Source organism: Chrysoperla carnea, chromosome 2 (genome assembly GCF_905475395.1).
Source record: "Chrysoperla carnea chromosome 2, inChrCarn1.1, whole genome shotgun sequence".
Classification (NCBI taxonomy): Eukaryota; Metazoa; Arthropoda; class Insecta; order Neuroptera; family Chrysopidae; genus Chrysoperla; species Chrysoperla carnea.
Genome location: NC_058338.1, coordinates 9,301,045 through 9,323,054, shown reverse-complemented (window position 1 = coordinate 9,323,054; position 22,010 = coordinate 9,301,045). Strand labels below are relative to the sequence as shown.

Below are 22,010 nucleotides of genomic sequence, written 5' to 3'. Positions count from 1 at the left end.
TCTGTATGTATTTTTTATGTATGCTCACCGATTTTTCCACCAATTGTTGTTCGATTTTCAAAAATTTGGTTATTCGAAAGACTATACTCACCAATAGGTGCTCCGATTGTTTCATCAAAATCAAGTCAATAGTTTTTAAGATATAAACTAATATCTGTAGCTGACTTTGTTTATTTTGTACGAAGGTACGAAAACTTAAACTAAAAAGTACAAAATTAATTGATCCGACTCTAATAAATAATTTTTTTGTGAGCATTCACTTCAATTTGTCTGTATATAAATTATATTTTCATTGAGTTTTATAATTTTAATAAAAAAAGGTTTAATAAAAATTGACATACCGTATACAACTATAAATATAGTATTATCTCATCTTTGTTTCAAACATTTTGCTAAAAAGAAAAGTTGTATATTTTCCATTTCTGATTTTCTAGTATATAGGTTTCCTCCTATAGTAATTTGTTACATACTTATTATGTTAGGAGATGTGATATGAGAAAATTCAAAAAATCTGTTGTTGACGAAAGACGACGCGACGACGACTTCTCTCAGATATACCCAAAGGCTATGTAAAATATAATATAGCACAGCCGTGTGTTAACCGTAGGTTTGTAGGTTAAAATTACTAGCTGTACATATATAAACACTCCAGATCGATATATCAGTCGGGACATCGTCCATTTCCACTCCAGATTATTTCCTCCATCTGAAATGTTTCTGATTTTAAATAATATACAAAAGGAATTATTTTGAAAAAAAAAATCATCAAAATCTGAGCTGTTATTGAAGACTCCCGAGTAAATTCATTTATTGATGCGACTACAAACTGTAAACGTTAAATGTAAATGTTAAACTTGAAAAAAGCTTTCTAATGGCATATTGTAGTAAAATTTATTTTCTACAAAGGACCTCAGGCGATTAGATATTGATTAACAGAAATTTCAGTTTATTATTCGAGAAATTTCAAACTTAAAAACTTAGGTATAATTAGCGTCGTCATATCTTAATTAATAAATTAATGGTGTATTGGAGTATTTTATAAAAAAACTTCTGAGGACTTTACGACATGCATTTTAATAGTTTGAGGAACCCAAAAGGTGCGCCGTGCACCCTGTGATCCGCTTTAAATACTATTTTAATTATAACATATATAATTTGATAATCTATCTACATTTGACAATCAATTGATTGATTTATTCTCAATTACATTTAATTTTAACATTGAACATAGATATATTATACTTATTTTTCAATCCAGTTGGTTTATTTAATAGTTTTTAACATCTGACACTTTTATGACATATTAAAATCACAAATAAATTATATATATATTTATTTTCAATCATTTATGATAAATTAAATTGTATATTTACATTATTATAATTTTTTTTATAATCATAATATAATCATAATCGAGTTTAGCTAAAAGTTCCACCATTTTTGTCCAAAATTTATGTTTTTTCATTAAACGAAAATGAGTGTGAGTTATCAGAAGTTAAACATAATAGCGATCATTTAATGTATGTACAACAAGGAAATTTTATGTTATGGCATATTAAATATCATGCTCAATTAAATTGTGGGTAATGTACACACATATTGGGTTGACTACTAAATCAGAAGTATGTCTTTTTTAAACTAATATTACAATTAATTCATAAAGTATAGACTTAAAGTAGCTATAATGAGAGTGTCCCATGACACCTATCGCTCTTTAACTTGTACGAAACCCCCTATCCATGAAAGGACTATCAGTTTAAATAAAGAAGCGTCCAATATCTTCCTATAATGTAACATTTGCTTGTTTATAAAGATTTTTTGGATGCAGCTATTTATTCTGTTTGACTTATTTAAAAAATAACCTTGACTTGATAGTGGTTAAAAACATAATTCATGTATAAGTATTTATTATACATATTTTTAATGGCAATCAGATTAATTTTAGATTTTATTAAAATATTTATATAAATATTTATATATTTATATTTTGTACTCTTTTTAAAATTAATATTATATACCGGATGTCCCAAAAAAAAGTTTTGCTCTACTATTATTCGCTCCGCTCCATCTGAACAAGTTTGGCAGTGAATATTATACAATTTTGTCTATTATCAACGTTATAATCTTAAACACCTGATAATATAACCACAAACAAACAAAAACAATCCATATTCGACTCGACTAACAACTGATCAATCAAATACTTGTAGTGTAGGTGTATTTAAATATCAGAAACGAAGCTACTTCGGTAAATTTCGTAGTTTGTCGTGTTGTAAAAGACACTGTCTTCAGTCTGCCTTTCAGCTTTCTATGCATTGTTATGTGTGGCATTTTATTGTATGACTCAGCAGGGCTAGTGCAGCGTAATGCGAAGTTACTTTAAATTCAATGTATGCCGTATAGAATTTAAAAATGATACCCGTTCAGATGTTGTATTTATTGATAGTACTCGAAGATAAATAATATTAGATATCAGAACAAGATTATACATATTTTTCTGAATTATGTAGGGTAGGCAGTGTCTTTCTGTCTATATGTATTGCACGCCACTGATACCATGGAATATATCAGTTATCAAAGTTTCTGTTAATAATATCTTTGTATGAACAATATATACAATGTAGGATAATTATAATATTGAATATCTAAGCTATAATGATTACAATTCTAAGAATATTTCAAATTAATAACACAATATTAATTTTCGTCTCGATTTTTCAAAATTTATTTTGATTGGCTCAATAAATTTTTTTGATATGCCTCTGTACATACTGAAATTCGAGGATACGGCTCAAAATAGAAATATAATAAAGGATACCAATATAAAAGTGACAGTCTTAGAAAATTCAGTTTATTTAAAAAAGAAGGAATGGATATGAATGTACCTATTTCTATTTCAGATTATCGGGGCTAATCTCACACTACGACTTTTCCTTATTAATAGGAACTACCGAACTGTTTTTTTGTAAACGGAATCCCAAAAAACGATATAATAAGGTATTTGATTTATTTTCCAGGCGCTAACTTCTATGTAAACTGCTTAAGTATGTATTAACATGAAAGAGAATTTTAAACTTTTTTTTTTTGGTCCTCCAGAATATTACACTAAAATGTTCCGAATTTTGGAAGTTTGAAGGAAAAATTAAGAATGTAAAAAACGAAGTTTTGGAAGAAAATTCGCTAACATTATTGAAACTCCACCGAGGTTTTTCAATTGTGTGATTTCCCTCTTTTCTTCGTTATATCTGGCCATATAGTAATAAAAGAGAATGTGGCAGAAATTTTCAATTCTTTGAAAATGTTTAAATAACTCACCTTATATAAATTCTGCAAATATTTAGAAAACAAGAAGAAATTATACAAATAATTCGAACGATTTTATTTGATGCCAAGTAAAATTTTTATTTGGATATTTACCAATTTGAAAATATTCTACAACTATTAATTATCTTATCATATTTTTGGTTTATATTATATTTCATCAAATATCAAAGTTTTTGACACAATAATTTCAAATATTTGTGTTATATACATATATAATACATAGCCAACGGGAATATAATCAACCCCTTGTTAATAGTGGTTGTAGAATTAATTCCATATGACCTATTTATATGCGAATAACCAAAATAGACATTATCTTTATTGACATTACCCTGTTTATAATTTCTTCCTTATATAATGTAATAATAGTTATAAGGTTTGCCAACTAGCTAGAATTTTCCGGCATGTCCCGAAATTCACTGGCTTATTTAGCGTCTAGCTATAAGTTACGAGAGGACAATGCTGTCAATTACATAATGTCCTAAATAAAATCGACTTTAGATAATTGGTTAGGTTGGCGTGGCTGTCTTGGGGTGGGACACACTTAGACCATAGGGTCCGCTGTGATACTGTAAAAGGGTTGGCCCATCCCCGACCACTACTCCATGAAACATTTGGAGCTGTTTAAGAACAGCAGTAGGGCTTTGAAGTCGACTGACTTTAGGTTGGAGAGGTCGTTAAAGAGAGGCTGGCTCAAGTAAGTCCATCTCCTCATGACAAGAGCTGGGCAGTGACAGAGAAGATGAGACATTATCTCGTCCTCTTCACCACTGTGACACCTCCTGCAGTAATCGTGATACACTGCCAGGCCTAAGCGTTCACTTTAGATAATAGTTTAAATTGTTTTATCAAAATTGACCGACATCAATGCGTGAATTGAAAAACTAGTTCATATAATATTTTTATACCCTGTATTTATGAAATATATATCAAGGTATACTAATTTTAGTATCAATGAACGCTTAAAAATATTGATGGTATACGAATTAAATTTTTGGTATAGGTGTTCATTAAATCATTTAATTAGTCCATTACCGTTTGTTCGTTGTTCTGCCCGTCTGTCTGTGAACATGATAGCTCAAAAATGAGAAAGATATCAAGCTGAAATTTTTATAGCGTGCTCAAAACGTAAAAAGTGAGGTCGAGTTCGTAAATGAGCAACATAGGTCAATTGGGTTTTGTAAACCGTTAGAGATATAACAAAAGTTTAAGAGTAAAAAATATTCCTTATAAAAGAATAAACAACTTCTGTTTGAAACATTTTTTTTGTAAATCTCAATGTTTACCCACGAGGTCGCAATAGTATTATATGGAAATATCAGTTATGAATGTGTGGCCATCTAAGAGTGAACACTTTTCTTTACTTAAGTGACGTCAATAAACAGGCGATTGCGTCATTAACACTATACATAGTATTTCATCAATTAACTCAGTCAATTGTTTGTTTTTACTTGTTAATTATAATATTTGGCGTTTAATGAGATATATATTTGTGGCATATACTTGGCAATATGTAATATAAGTTATGCTTTCGTCTACGTTACGGTCAAGTAAGCATGTTAACTTGCATATTCGAACATCGACTTATGAAAAAAATTAAATGCATTAATTTTATAGTTTTAGTCCAGTAAATAGTCTTTAAAAAACGCTAATAAATGTAGTTAGTGTTGGCCATTTCAACGACAATCGTTGAATTGCCGAAGCATACTACCACAGATTTCAAAAAGGTTTACCAATTTTTCAAGTTTAATAATTTGTTCAAGATTAAAAACTTAACACTTAATTTTATTCCGCAAGAGATTGCTAATTTGTATGATTTCCAAAATACATAAAAATCAATGGTATCTTCGAGTCAAGCATACCGATTTGATGTACAGCGTGCCTGGAGTTAATTGCGTTCAACAACTTCAATTGAAAAAATGACAATCTTTTTAATCATTACCTCATATCAACTAAAAACTCTAATTAGTAACGATAAAAACAATTACTATTAATATAATTTTGTTTTATTCTTACACAACCGATTTATTAAACTACTTTTGAAATCAACCATTAGGAATACTATAAGAACTACCAATGAATAATAAGCTATTATTTCACATTATTTTATATTTATTAAATTTTACAAAAGCTTTTGAAGTTCTATATTATCCAGAAGAATGTTTATCTGGTGGAGTTCCATGTCTCAAAGAAAGTAAGTATTCTCTTTCCATTTACTTTCTACCTTATTCTCCATTTACACTCTCTCGAAGAATCTTCGCCGAGTACTCTCGTCAAACACTCATCACGAACATCTTATTCACGAGTTTCTCATTTATATGGCTGACATCGAAGTGACAAGCGCTGCTGTAGTAAATAATACAATATTTTAACCTTTCAATTCGTAAAAAATTATCGACTGGCTATACATGGTATTTCAACAATTAACTCAGTCAATTGTTTGTTTTTACTTGTTCAATAATAATTCAATTTTTTTTAGAATGTCCATTACGTCTTAACGAACAATTTACGCTTACAAATGGAATGTGTAATCAAAAATGTGGAGTTACACGTCCTTGTATAAATATTCCCACACCTGGTTGCGAATGTAAATCAAATTACTGTCGTAATGAACAACATGAATGTGTTTCGATGATTGATTTTTCGAATCAGCTTCAAATGAACAGTGATCTTAAAATTGATGGTCACATGGATAACAAATTGCCATTCCGAAGAATAGCAAATCAAGGGTATCCTAGCCCTTCGTTCTTTAACTCAGAGTCGTTTTCAACAACTAGTGAATTTCCTCCAGTTCATGGTGAGGCTGACACGGTTAACCAAGTTGGTGAGGAGTTTGAAACAAATAGCATACCAGATGGACTTGTTGAAACGAGTTTCTCAGATACCATGAATGTTCCAACGAAGACGACATCAGTTGATAAGGTTAAAGCTGGTAACATAGCCAATAAGGAGACTGCAAAGGGCAGGTCAACTAAAAGCCTAGATGTGATAGGGACTAAAAAGAGATTTCTAGTTAAAGAAAGGAATACGATTCGGAATAAAACTAATCATACAACTATTGCAAGTTCCCCTGTACTGAATCCACGCATACAACTTCCATATCAACCGAAGCGTTCGGAAGGAATGAAGAAAATAGTCGATTCGGAGAGTGATATTAGTTATAGACCTCAGCTTGAAACGGGACGTATTGTTCAAAAAAATTTTACTACATTCAGTTATATGTATAACAAAACTGGCGTTGGTCAAAATGATACATCAGGCCAACCTGGTTATGGAAATCCAGGCGTTAGTCAAAATGGTAGTTTTGGTATACCAAGCTACGCCCAACCTGGTAATCCCCAAGGTTATAGTTATGGACAAGGTAATTCTTATGGCCAGGAAAGCGGTGATCAAATTGGACTAGGCAATAGTTATGGCCATCAAGGTGGAGGTCAAACTAGTGGTAGTAGTTATAGCCAGGGTAAAAGCTACACCCAAGTTAATGGCTACGGCCAACCAGGTGGTGGTCCAGTGGTCAACATGCTGGGAAATGGTAATGGTCAAGGTGACTATGACCAAGCCGGATATGGGCAAGGTGCATATGATCAAGGCTATCAAAATGGATATATTCAAGGTGGCTATGATAAAGGAGGTAATGCCCAAGAAGGTTATGGCCAAGGTAGCCCAGATGGCTTTGGACAATACGGTTTTGATCAAAGTAATAATGGTCAAGTGGGTAAAGATCAATCATTAGACTGTACCGAAACTGAAAATGGTGTTAATTCAGTAAACGAACAGACGATGAATGGTATAGTATCCGATGGTAGTGATGGTGATAACAGTTATGGTTTACCAGGAAGTAATGGTGGTTGGGATCAATTTACGAATAATGGTCCTTCTAACGCTGGAGGTTATTCAAGTGGCGGTGGTGGTAATTTAGGCTGGTGGTGGTGGTCGGCTAATAGTAAAAGTAACAATGGGATGAACAATAATAAATTTTGGCATCTTCAAAGTAATCCATCCAAAGTTAGTTCCCCAAATCAGTCCCAGTCAAAAAATGCCATTCCAAATGATGATTTCCCTGAAGATACTTTTGCAAATGAGAGACTACCGGAAGGTAGTCAACCAAATAACTATATAGATTCTTCCGATAATAATATTCCGCATGGAGATCACCACCAAAATGGTTTCGAAAACGATAATCTCTTAAACTATCCAAATCAAGAGCAGCAAATGACTAGGAGAAGGAGGAGTATTAATCATCAACCCTCAAGTGGCGGCGGTGGAAATCTTGGATGGTGGTGGTGGATGGCTCAACAGAATGCGAAAAACTCTAAAAACGCTCTACTGCGTGCGAAGAGTTATGGTTTTCCAATTGGCAAAATGTCTGGTATTCCGGGAGCCTATGGTCTTTCAAATGGCAATAATTTACCATGGGGTATTGTACCCAATAATGATTACCCAAAACCTAGCTAACGAAACATAAGAACAAATTTTTTTATTTTTAGCTCCCAAAAAAGGGGTTTATGCAATACATTATTGTTCTTCTAGTAATTGAAGACGTATAGCTAGCTCTCTGAAAAGTATCTGAGTATTCGTATGGATGCAACTGCAGCCATAATATTTTGAATTAGCCCAGAAATTAAAAAAAGACCAAATTCTTCTAACACGTAAAAAATGAATCGATCGATTGAAATTGAAATTGTTAATCTTTTTAGGAATAAAAACTGTAAAAAATTGGACTCAACATTAAAATTATTTCAAAATGGCTTTCTGTTTTATTTTCCTTTTCAAAAATTTCCAATTTAATTTTAATTTTCGGTTATATTGACGAAAGTAGGTACAAGTCTATTTTCCCGTTAACAAAGTGGGATTCACATATTTTAAAGTATTTAAGAAGACAAAACACTCGCACTTGAAACGTATCCAAGAACTCCGCATTAAATTAACTTTCTAACGAAATAAACAAAATCCAAATCGGTTCACTCCTTTAAGCGCTACAATGCTACAGACAGATACACATAGCTGTCAAACTTATAATATTGTAACACCCCCTTTTTGGTTCGGGGGTTAAAAATAATATTTTCATGATACTGAAAATCATTTTCGGGTCTCTTACTATTACATTATGACTTTTAATCGAAAATATAATATATATCTTTCGAAATTATTTATATTACTTTTATTTTAATCACTTATTTTGACTATTGCCAAATGAATTATGGATTTCAAAATCTCCGCGACTTTATTTTACACACGCTTATTTCCCACAAGTTTATACACCAAGTAATCATCGTCTAATTAAACATATGCAGTGAAATGCTAAACGATCTCTGTATACAAACTTAAAACTACTATAAAGGAGTTTTGCATGTAAAATGATAGAACTTTCAACTTAAATTGTGAATAAGATAAGATTTCATGAACTTCTTTTTTGAAGTATTTTATGGCAATTTGTCTGATATATGTACAGAATATTCGATTTACATCTAGGCATATATCACGAGTATGACAGAATATATGCGTTAAACAATGTATCTAAGTGAGAGGTATTATATACATGTGTTGATGCTTCGATATGCGTTGAGATAGTTGGGAGTTTCTTAGTTGACTAGATGAACTACAACAGATAAGCCACGATACAAGTCACTTTTGCTATTTCATAAAACACCTATAATACCTTTTACTTAGATCCAATGCTTAACGCATGTACTCTGTCATACTCGTGATATTTATATGCCTAGATGTAAATCGAACATTCTGTATATGGTATAGGGTACCAGCTAAATGCAGCACCAATCATCGTAAGATCCATATTACGACAATACTAATAGAGTATTATCAGATACTTTTTTAATATCTGTCCCTGTACCATACCAGCATTGTAATAAAGGCAATACATTTCTTATCGTGTAATTTACATTTTTTAGTTCAACAAATATATCTTATATCCGTATGACGAATATGCTTTGATGATTGATGGCTGGAGCTTTGAATGTAATAAGCTAAGCGTGTATACAGAGGTATAAATAAAGCACAATTATTAATAATTAATATTACTAATTAGTAGAAATAACAATTATAGTTATTTGTTTTTTCTTTACATCATCCAAATTTCATAAATAGGCAGTTACTCTTCGAATAATTTCAATATACATATTCTATCAATGAAGAACGAATAATTCTATCAAGTAGAACAATGTTACGATTATTACATTTAAGTTTTATAATATATTTGCTTAATTTTACAAAAGGCTCTGAGTTCAAAAAAGTAAAACGTCAAGATGATTCAACAACATCAATTTCGAATATAGAAGGTATTGCCGCGGAGGACCCGAAACCCAAAGAAAATGTAGTTAAATCACCTGGAGTTGACATTCTCTCAGATCGTGATCCTGCAAGTGAAGCTCCATATGATTATGGAACTAATGAATTGCCAACAACAATTTCGAATATAGAAAGTAGTAATTATCAGGCCGAGGAAGACCCGAAAGCCAAAAAAAATGGTGATAAACCACCCCGAGCTGATATTCTCTCAGATCGTGATCCTGCAAGTGAAGCTCCTTATGATTTTGCAACTACTGAATCACCAACAACAATTTCGAATATAAAAAGTAATAATTATCTGTACGAGGAGGACCGAAAACCCAAAAAACATGGAGGTAGACCACCTCGAGTTGATATCCCCTCAGATCGTGATCCTGTAAGTGAAGTTCCTCATGGTTATGGAACTAATGAATCACCAACAACAATTTCGAATATAAAAAGTAATAATTATCAGTACGAGGAAGACCCAAAACCCAAAAAACATGGAGGTAAACCACCGCGAGTTGATATTCCCTCAAATCGTGAACCTGTAAGCGAAGTTCCTCATGGTAATGGAACTAACGAATCACCAACAACAATTTCGAATATAAAAAATAATAATTATCATTACGAGGAGGATCCAAAACCCAAAAAACATGGCGGTAAACCACCTCGAGTTGACATTCTCTCAGATATCGTAAATCCACAATCTGCCCCACCTAAAGGGGGAAATGGTGGTTATAGTGGTGGTGAAATTGCTCCGAGTTCAGCAAGTGGTGGTGGTGGAACTGCTCCAAGTTCATCAATTGATGGTGGTGGAATTGCTTCAGGTTCATCAAGTGGAGGAGGTGGAACTGCTCCAGGTTCGTCGAGTGGTGGTGGTGGTAATCTAGGTTGGTGGTGGTGGGCAGCACAACAAAACGCTCAATCACGTTTTACAGAACTACCTCCCACAAGAAATGAACCCAAAAATGTTGGTTCACAGTCTGTTCAACCAGCTGATCGAATTAGGAATAATCAACTGACGAATTTACAATATACAAATCCGCAATCTTTTCAGCCGAATATTCAACCGATCCAGTCGGCAAATAGAGGTCCACAATCGGTTCTCAAATAACGGCCCCCCATTACCTGACTGACAATTTCTTAGTTATTAAATCTAAGCGTTTTCACTGACTGCGTTGTAATACACTAGCAGTTAACCCCCCCCCCCCCACGCTTTGCTACAATTCTTCCTTCAATTTTAAATTCATACAAGTATTTAAAAAAGACGGAGGTCCATATAAACTTTCTTACTCTATTTACCCCTTAAAGAATGAATTAGAGAATGAAAAAACAAACTTTCAATCCTTATTTTAACCTCGTAAGGGACGAATTTCGAAGAATCCTTTCTTAGTGTACACACATATTCCATTTTTGAGGAGAATTATAGGTAATTTTAAATTTGATAAGATAAATTTAAATTGTTATTATAAATATTATTTAAATTTTATTTATATTGAATAAATTTTCTTTTCGTTCTCACAATAACTAGAAATTTGTATTCTATTGATTGGTATATGATATACATTTGTAAAAAAAATAATGGTTGGGTCAAACCGATGGGTACAGTGGCGAAGTTTGAATACTTTAGTTCCTTATTGGTATATTTTTAACCATAGATATACAGGCTGTTCTTTATTGATAGCAGAAAATTATACCAGTAAATTAAGCTTATCAAGACAAATGGAAAAGCTCTTTACCAAATTTCGATCTGAGGCGTGATTCGGGACATGTGGCTGTGGGAAAAATAGAAAGATTTATCAATTCACAGAGCTACCAAATTCCTTAAATTAGTAGTTATCACTTTAGAATTTAGAGGAGACTATCATAAAACAATAATTGATTGTGAATTGATTTAATTGGTGAAAATTATCGAAACTTGCTTAAATGAGATCGACTATCGTAAATTCCTGTTTACATTTAACAGACCCCCAATTCTTTTTTCGTTCGAATGGCTCCCTTGTAGGCCATTGTCGACTCTTTGGGAATCACTGACCCAGCCTATAATTAGCCTTAATAGATTAAAACGGTCCATCCCATATAAGAAATTGATTTCTTTTGAAATTTACATTGAAATTCTAATTACGTGCCCTGCACTAATTAATACTAGTTAAAATAACATCAACATTTATTTTTGTTTTCGATCATTTTATCTGATTATCGAATTTTGATAAAATATTTTTATCAAAAAATATAATAATTAATAATTTTAAAAGATGGTTATTGCAAGAATTAAAAATTTTTACAAAATATGTTACGCCTAATAGGTTTATATTTTATATTAATTTTGTACGATTTTACTAAAGCTTATGATGTTTTGTATCATTTGCCACAATGTTCTTCAATTGATACACAATGTCTTGAACAACGTAAGTAAATATTTTTGATTTTTTTGGTAAATTATATTGAGAATTACACATTCTAAATAGTATTCGGGATCTGGTGTAGGTATTTAATGCTTTCATTTGAATCGATATTATTTTGTCGGGCATATAAATTCGTTAATGAGCGTATTTGGCCTAAGACTCCACTCGGTTCGTCGGTTCGTCCATGAATAGAAACACAAAAGTTAATTTTCCTTTCTATTTAGAAAATCATGGTAATAAGGGGAAAAATGTAGCATGTTTAAAAATTTGAAACATATAACATATTAGCGAAGTAAACATATTTGCATATTTGTGTGTCCCAGTGATTTTGAAGATTCTTCGGTTTTTTTTGTAAGATAGGTTCTATTACATTTATATTTTTAGAGGTTCAGCGGAAGGGAATGGCATTTATTTCGATCTATTGAGGACTACGACATACCGTGGTTCGAGTCATCGAAGTTCAACTGTAGTAACAAAGAATATTTTGGTTCTTATTATGGTGACCACTCTTTTCACCTCTTAGACTACTCCTACATCCTAATGAAATGATCCAATTTAGATTAATATATGAAAATTAATCCTTTTGTTCTAGAATGTGCATTACGTCCCAATGAACGGTATACTCCCTCCAATGGCATGTGTAATCTTCAGTGTGGATACATATCTCGTTGTATAAAAATCCCAACTCCTGGTTGCGAATGTAAACCAAATTACTGCCGAAATAGACAACAAAATTGTATTTCAATTGATGCTTTTGAGAATTTAGTTTACTCGAAAATTGGCCTTAGTAATTATTGGCGTAACAGATTTCCAAATCATAGAAAATCAAACACAGGATACGAGAGAAACAATTTTCGAAATATAGATTATCTAAAAAATGCTGGTGTTATTAATACGGATTACTTAAGTTATGATACCAAAAGGGGTTATTATTCGCATGGTGATTTTATGAAGTTTCTGAGGAATATTATTGAAATTAACAACAAAAATAACCACTATTCTATCAACAATGAAGGCGACATCATTAGACCAGTACAATCTATGTATAGTTTAAAAGAAAATACCGCACAAAAGGTAATTCCTTTATTCATTCAGCAAAGGCCAGAATCTCCCGATCTAATTAATTTTGAAGAAGACAATAATCTTGATTTGAGGGATCGGACGACTAATGATCCAAACAATAGTGAACCAATAATAGAGTTATGTGTTCCAGATTTTCCAAATGATTGCCTAAATAAACTAAGTGTTCCAGATGTGCCTAATGCACCCATTTCGCAAAATGATCAACCCGAAGAAGAACAACCAGAAAGTAGTGAAGAAGATGATTATGAATCGGGAGAGGAGCAACATGGACAAGGAAAACAGGCTGTTGTTGAACTGGAAGAAGGTCAACAGGTTATTAATGAAACGGTGTTAACAAATTCAATTCAATTGAGTAAAGTGGAATCATGGGGTAATCAGCTAGAAGGTAATCAATCTATAAGTCTTCCAGAGGCATCGATTGAAGAATCGATTTCTGAAAGTTTGGAAAAACTTCAATCTATTGGTAATCATTCAGAAGGTGTAAAAAACGTTAGTACACAATTACAGGGCAATAACTTGGGTGAACAAAATAATCATACGCAAAACGAGAGTAATTCCTTCATTAATCAACCAAGCAATCTCCAACTGGAACAAGATCAGCAGGTTATTAATGAAACGGAAGGTGGCCAACGAGGCGATGATATGAATGGTGTTGATCAACCGGGGTATGTTGAGTTAATAGATTCAGTTCAATTGAATAAAGATAATCAATCTGTAAGCCTTCCAGGGGCATCGATTGAAGAATCGATTTCTGCAAATATGGAATTTCATCAAAGTGAAGACGAACACGAAATCATTTCCATTGGTGATCAGGTTGATAAAATTGTTTCAGAAGGTGTGCAAAACGTTAGTACAAAATTAGAGGGCAATAACTTGGGTGAACAAAATATGCATACGCAAAACGAGAGTAATTACTTAATTAATCAAGCAAGTAATCTCCAACTGGAAGAAGATCAGCAGGTTATTAATGAAACGGAAGATGGTCAACAAGGTAATGATATAAATGTTGTTAATCAAACACCAACAAATTCAATTCAAATGAGTCAGGTGGAATTAGATGGTAATCAATCCATGAGTCTTCCAGAGGTATCAACTGGAGATTCAATTTCGAAAATTATGGAAAATATTCAAAATGATAACGAAAATAAAAGCATATTGTCTGGTGATCAGGATGACGAAATTTATTCTGAAGGTGTAAAAAACGTTAGTTCCCAAGTAGCAAGTAATTACCTGGTTGAGTCAAATATTGATATGCAAAACGAGAGTTATTACTTAATTAATCAACCGAGCAATATCCAACCAGGTCCGATAATGAACTATTCGTCCTCTTTATACCCAATAGATAATACAAATATACCATCTTCACCGCTTATTAATCGCCCAGAAGGTCACAATTCAATAGATTATCCAGATTCATCGCCACAGGCGATGGTAGATTGGATTACGCCGCCAGTGCCTGAACTTGAACAAGCCAAAGATAGTCATAAACCGAATGATAAACAAATCAATGTAAATCAACCTAGGTTAGACGGTTTTGGTATTCTCGGGTGGTATCCTTTGTTAACAGCTTTACCCGGTAAAAAAGTGCCAAATAGTACTTTACTATTGAGTAGTCTCCAAACAGGTGGTTTACCATTAGGAAACTTCCCAACCAATGGGTTTTCAACTGGTGGACTTCCCAATGATCATGCTTCAAAAGATAATCCAGTAAATATACATCTTCATTTCCCTTATGCTATAAAGCCATTTAATAAACCTTCAAATATAGGTAAACCATCTAAAGGTCACTTTAATCCTGGGTTTAAACCATATAAAGGTCATTATAATACTTGGACTTCTAGGCCTGGAGTTGCAATACCGGGTAATTATTTTTCAAATATTGGAAGACCGATCCTGAACAGTCCGGGAGGCTTGCAAACAGGTGTTTTTGGAATACATATTGATCATATTCATCATCTAGGCAGTGGTCACACACATAATGGTAAACCAGGTGCCAATCATGCTGGGTTTGGTAGTGTCTCAAGTGGTAGAAAACCGACTGGCATCTTTCAGAATAGTCTTAGACCAGTGATAGGCCCCCCAGGTTTGAAACCAACAAGGCCAATTTTATCTTACCCCAGCATGGGTAGTATTGCTCCAACTGGCGGACGACCTTACCCATATGGTATGAAGCCAGATTACTCAGGTGGAAATAATTTCATTTCTAGTGGGAAAAAACCGAGTGCCACCTTCTCGGGTAATATTAAGCCAAACAAGGGACATTTAGGTAATAATTCAAAGTCCCAAGGTTCTTTGGTTGACTATTTTAAAGGCGTATATCAAGATTTATTAGATTGGTATACGAGAAACGTTAATGCACAAGAGTATCTCCAGCCAAGACATTTTCTTAATTATGTTAAAACCAATTTAATTGCTTTATTTAAATGGCGGCATCACAAAACAAAAGATCCTCGATGGCTCAAATACACCAAACTTTTAAAGAAATTTTCTTTTTGATCTCACAAACACAAAAATTTATGCCATCTGAATATGGTCCAAGAGGTCTGATAACCAGATGAACCAACGAAAATTAATAATTTTGTATTAGTTTGTATAACTTATCAATAAAATTATTGATTTTTATTTTGTTATTTTGTATTTGTTTATTTATATTTTGTTAGATTTTTGACAATTTTTAACTAATTAGAACCACTATCGAAACAATTTTTAAAATACTTAGCATTACAATAAATAAGATAAATTTTTTGAAAACATTTTTAGTAAATTTTGATTTTTCTTAAACAAACTAAACAAGTCGAACGTCTCGACTTATAAAATGTTATTTATAATATATTTTTTATACATTTTATTTTTGATAAATTGTACAAATTCTGATGTAATAATTCATCGTCCAACAGAATGTTTTTACGCTGACGAAATTGAGAAATGTCTTCAAGAAAGTAAGCATCAATTTTATTAAAATCAACTTTTTATTTTTTGTTCTTCGTGCAACAGGCCAGAATCTTTTAAGTCTCCATGGGCTCTTACATAAACTACTTAATGTTATTTAGGCGGCGAGGTTTCATTCGAAGTGCCTATTTTCGTCTAAACGGGATGACTTAGGAAGGAAATAATAAGTAAAAATAGTACATCAGTAGGTTAAATTAGGTAACGGTTAGAGTGGCTGTACTGGGATAGGGCACACTTATACCATAGGGCCCATTGTATGAGACCGAAAAAGGATTGGTTCATCTCCGGCCACTATTCTTTGAACCAAGAGTGCTTTGCCGTCAACGGACTGAAGGTCGGAGAGGTCATCAAAGAAAGGTTGGCTCAAGTAAGTTCTCTTCATGACAAGAGCTGGGCAGTGACAAAGAAGGTGAGGCGTCGTTTCTTCCTTCTCCTCACTGTAACACCTCCTGCAATAGTCGTGATTCAATCGTCTTAATAGCCCAAACAATGTTGCTAATAGAGGCCTTGAAAGCGATAAACGTCTTGAATAGCTGTTATATCGGCTATCACAAGTGGCAGCTCCATTCTGCTTTCAACAAATACCACATAAAATGAACATTGAAAATTAACAATAATTTATTTTAGAGTGTCCTTTACGCTCCAATGAGAAGTTTACCGCCAGCAATGGAATGTGTAATCAGCAATGTCACAACCAATACCCTTGCATAAAAGTTATAACACCAGGTTGCGAATGTGAATCAAATTATTGCCGAAATCAAAAACAAGAATGTGTTCCAATTGCAATTGATCGGCAATCTAAGCCATCTGAATCGGAAGATTTTGTTATAACATATTTTGAAGATATGTTAAAGAATTTATTTCAATGGTATTTGGAAAATGTTGATTTGCAAAAGTATCCTCAACCTGAGCATTTTCTCGATTATTTTCAAAAGTTTTTAATACATATGTTTGAGTGGTTGGCGAAACAAACACAAGATTATCGATTGAGAAAATACATTAACTTTTTGTCCGATTATTCTTTTATGTCTACCAAAAATGACACAATAAATCAATAAAATTGAAAATACAATAATTACAACTTTTGTTTTATTAACCCCCGAATTCAAAAAAGGGGTGGCATCGTAGTGCCTAAACGGATAAACCAATTTTAATTTTTTTGGTTTCATTTGAAAGGTAATTTAACGTAGAGTGTTCTTAGCTATGTTTTACGTGCGATCTTAGAGGTTTGTGCTCGAAAAAACTAAAAAATTCGCGATGATCTTAATACATTTTTGAAAACAAAAAAAAAACCGTTGTGCTCGACTAATTAAGGATGTATGAGCACGGTAGTGAACTAAATTTTTTAATATTTAACAATCATTTTTTCGCAAACTCTTTGTATTATTATGAATAATAACTACATGTGAGTATTTCAAGTAGAAACATGTAATGTTTTATCAGTTTCATTTCGGAAACAGAATTTATAAATGATTTCCTATTTCTAGCGTTATTGTTAATTATTATAGTTAGAAGTATCATTGTTTTTTTGCATTTTATTCAGTTCAAAAGTTTAAGGACAGTTTAGTTGCAATAATAAAATGTGTTATTGTTGATTTTTTGTTGTAAATTAATTACTTACTTTTGTTCAAATAACTTCATGAATTTCATAGCAAAACAAAAATTTAACCTTAACATACATTATGAGGAAATCATGAAGGAAACGGAACTTCTATATTTTAGCATGAATCGTGAATACTCTGTTTAAAATTACAATGTAATATAAAGAGTGAGTATCCCAAAAGATTCGAATAAATAAGCTGGAAAATATGAAAACGTGTGAAACAACAACGCCCGAATTTAAACTCTAGATTCACGCCCGTTTTCAGATAAATTTATTGTTAAATAAGTCGAATTTCAAAGTGCAAATAAATTTTGGGTTTTTTCTCCTATGTTTTTACTTGAACATACTTATAGAATTCACACTTTTCCTATTCTCGATAAATGAACTTGCTCCCACTATTTGCCATCGGCTGGCGACGCCCTTGTGTTTTATCCTTGTATCACTTGTATACAACACCCCGAGCGTAAGTATTCAGCGAATTATACAGTTTTTAAGATTAGTCAATAATTGATTGTAGAGAGCTTTACTTTGTGGAACTCCATAATAGGTTTTGAAGAAATAACTTCCAAATTTTCTTTGCTTAGTCCACTGTTTTTAGTGTCACTATTTTAGTGAACTAATTTTTATTTATTTTTGTTTCAGGTAAATGATCAATATCCACCGTCAAATTTGGTAAAGCTTTTCAAAATATTATTCATTGTATAACTTTTGTTTAACATTAGTTTACACTTTTTTTATACACACTCACAAAATTTAATAAAAAATTACCATTGAACATTATAAACACAAGCTACAGATCCCTATCATTGGGATCTTATTCAGATTTTTAATTCAAAAATATTCGAAAAGTGATTTGCATGCTTACCCAAGGAAATTGTATGGTATATGGTATGGTATGGTATGGAGGTTAGCGGGCCATGCTCGAGCATCGCGCCTCGAAGTAATGGTTCAGAGCACCTAGCCAAATAGACCCTTGTACTCTATCCCCGCTACGCTTTTCAGTGGCTATTATAACCAACTGATGAACTGAAACCCAGGATTTGCCTAGCGCTGAGTTTCCTAATTTCTTATGGTTCGACTATGGCCGAACCAAACCGTTTCCTTCGCTGCTGTATGAGCGCCGGGCAGTAACAGAGAAAGTGGATCGATGTTTCTTCTGAATTTTCTCCGCATCTGTCACACGCGGGAGATTGTCTTTTTCCAATCTGATGTTGGAACTTGTTCAAGTTATCATGCCCTGTGAGTAACTCTACGATGACTATAATATCAGCTCTGTTGAGTTTCAAGATCTCCTCGGCTCTGTTTCCGAGCGAGTTTCCTTCACCCAACAGGCTTTTGGTGATTCGCCCTCCCTCGTAGCTGGTCCATGCCTTTAATTGTTGGTTTTTCAGATTATCTCCTAATCTGTTAAGACCTTCTTGGTATATGACATCCTCGCAAGCTTTTCTTGATTGGGAGCCAAGGAAATTGTATAGGTAACGTTTAAAAATCATCAATCAACTCAATTTATCTTTTGGGCGGGGGGGGGGGGTATGTGTGTGTGTGAAAAGCGACGTGTACATTTTTATTTCATAATTTGGTCAAGTTCGAGTCAGACTCGCATACAAAAGATTTTGTACCATCGCAAATACTTGTGTAAAAGAAAAAAAAGTACGAAACTGTAAACTCTCACTTGAGCGGTTTTTTATTGAATAACACTATATGTATACTCAATGTCACAAAAAATGCTCGTTTTAAAACATTCTAAGTGTTACTATTATAACATAACATATGATGAGTACGCTTAGAATGTTTTAACTGTGGCACTTTTTTTGACAGTGAGTGTACCTTAATACGCTTTTACAAGCAGTATCAACGAACATCCATTTCATTAACCTAGACCTATTTAAAAACAGAAATATAGACCTTTTATGAAGTCCTAAATCAAATATTTAAGTGAAAATAATAAAAAAGTCTTTTATATCTTGTTTTTATATTCACGTCTCTTTATCATTTACAAAAACATGCAAATATATCAAAGGGAATTGTTAATGAACTCATAAACTATAAAATAAATGTCACACTGTTTTTATATACAAATGTAAAAAATTTAAACCGCTTGTAAATTGGGGAAGTTTATATAAGAAATTAATATACAAACAATGTAGAAACGTATTATTCAACGTAGTTTGCCCATGTTACTGTCTGACATTGTAACTTTCTATAGGTCCAATCATTAAATTTATCCTGATTTTTATACTTTTTGGATAAAAATTACCCCATCCACTGAGTTTCATTAAATTCCAAAACAAAAATTTTTTTCGGGCTAAAATCGATCCAAATATTGCGATATCTCAGAAACTCTGTATTCAATCATTAAATTAACCTGATTTTTATACTTTTTGGATAAAAAATTACTCTCTTCCACTGAGTTTCACTAAATTACAAAAAAATTTTTTTTTCTGATTTTCTCGATTTTTTTAAAGGGGTACCCTTTAAAAAAATTGCAAAAAATCGAAAAAATTTTTTAATCTCCAATTTCGATAAAACTCAGTTTATAAGGTAATTTTGACCCAAAAAATACAAAAATCGGGTGCATTTGTTGACTGGTCGAATAGTTTTCGAGATACGGACTAAAATCGACCCAAATATTGCGATATTTCAAAAACTCTGCATCCAATCATTAAATTAACCTGATTTTTATACTTTTTGGATCAAAATTACCCCATCTACCGACTGTCATCAAATTCCAAAACAAAAATTTTTTTCCGATTTTCTCGATTTTTTCAAAGGGGTACCCCTTAAAAAAATTGCAAAAAATCGAAAAATTTTTGTTATCTCCAATTTCGATAAAACTCAGTATATAAGGTAATTTTGACCCAAAAAATACAAAAATCTGGTGCATTTGTTGACTGGTCGAATTGATTTCGAGATACGGACTAAAATCGACCCAAATATTGCGATATTTCAAAAACTCTGCATCCAATCATTAAATTAACCTGATTTTTATACTTTTTGGATCAAAATTACCCCATCTACCGACTTTCATCAAATTCTAAAACAAAAATTTTTTTCCGATTTTCTCGATTTTTTCAAAGGGGTACCCCTTAAAAAAATTGCAAAAAATCGAAAAATTTTTTTTATCTCCAATTTCGATAAAACTCAGTATATTAGGTAATTTTGACCCAAAAAGTACAAAAATCGGGTGCATTTGTTGACTGGTCGAATAGGTTTTGAGATACGGACTAAAATCGATCCAAATATTAGGATATCCCAGAAACTCTGCATTCAATCATTAAACTCGATAGACCTCCTCCTTTTTTGAACCACTTTTGAACCACCAGCCCGCAAACAAGTCAGAACGATAACGTTCGATAAGGAACATAGTTCCAATAAATTTTACTCAAATTGCTCGATATAGTAATTTACATAACATAAAGTTATTTATCTGGCTCCCAATACTCATACCTAGAACACCTTATTTCCTTTCACATATCATCGATGCGATGTTGAAGTAAATACATGTTACAGTAAATACATGTTATATTTTCTCTTAAAAGTAATTTGATATTGGATAAAAGCTTTTTTTTGGGGTAAAATGAAGTGATAGTATGGAGTGTCGGATTTCTATATGTCGCAATTATTTGTATACACGAAAGAATATTTTCTTGTTAATATATGTAATCTTTTCATATAATCCATGTTTAAGGAGATATGCAAGGATTGAATAACTAGAAATTTCAATAAAACTTTATAAATACATTTCTTGATTAACAAAGTTTCCAAAAATCACAAAAAGTTCTTAGTTTTTCGGGCTTTTTATTATTATTTATTCGTTCAAATTTGACTGAAAAAATGATGAATCATATAGGCTATCCTTTTCAATTGGATAATTCTATACCAAAAAATCTAGAGGTGAAAAAAAAACTATCTAAAGTATTTAGACAATCTTGTAGTTTATAAAAATACCATAAAAATATAAGGTTGTCGATGATATAAAAACAAAATTTTAATTTAATTATGAGTTCATCGAAGATCCATCATTTGATGAACAGATATAACTATAGTTAATGTATTGATGATTGAAGAGCGATATCAATATTATCAAATTTATAAGAATCACTTGCACAAAATATATTATATATTTTTGTAGCTGCGTGGTATTGTAAAGCTAAAAATCACTCATTACTTGACTACAAAGCATGTATTTGGTTTATATGTATGTACCGTGCAATAAATCAAAACTTTTTTACAATACTGTAGGATTACAATCACCTTAAGATGGTTTTTACCTTTTTCATATAATCTTTGTAGTTTTTTGCGAAGCTTGTCATTTTCTAGAGTCAAATAATCCGTCTTAAACTAGTTACTTTAACCTA

The 22,010-nt window shown here is 32.3% G+C and overlaps 1 protein-coding gene across 1 annotated transcript; it reads left to right on the top strand.

Moving 5' to 3' along the window:
* The first annotated feature begins 15,854 nt into the window (after nucleotides 1-15,854).
* LOC123291446 lies at nucleotides 15,855-18,298 on the top strand. Its single transcript, XM_044871738.1, has 3 exons — nucleotides 15,855-16,039; nucleotides 16,677-16,944; nucleotides 18,295-18,298. Exons 1-3 carry the CDS (start codon nucleotides 15,916-15,918, stop codon nucleotides 18,296-18,298), a joined length of 396 nt encoding a protein of 131 aa, XP_044727673.1. The 5' UTR covers nucleotides 15,855-15,915.
* The last annotated feature ends 3,712 nt before the right edge of the window (nucleotides 18,299-22,010 follow it).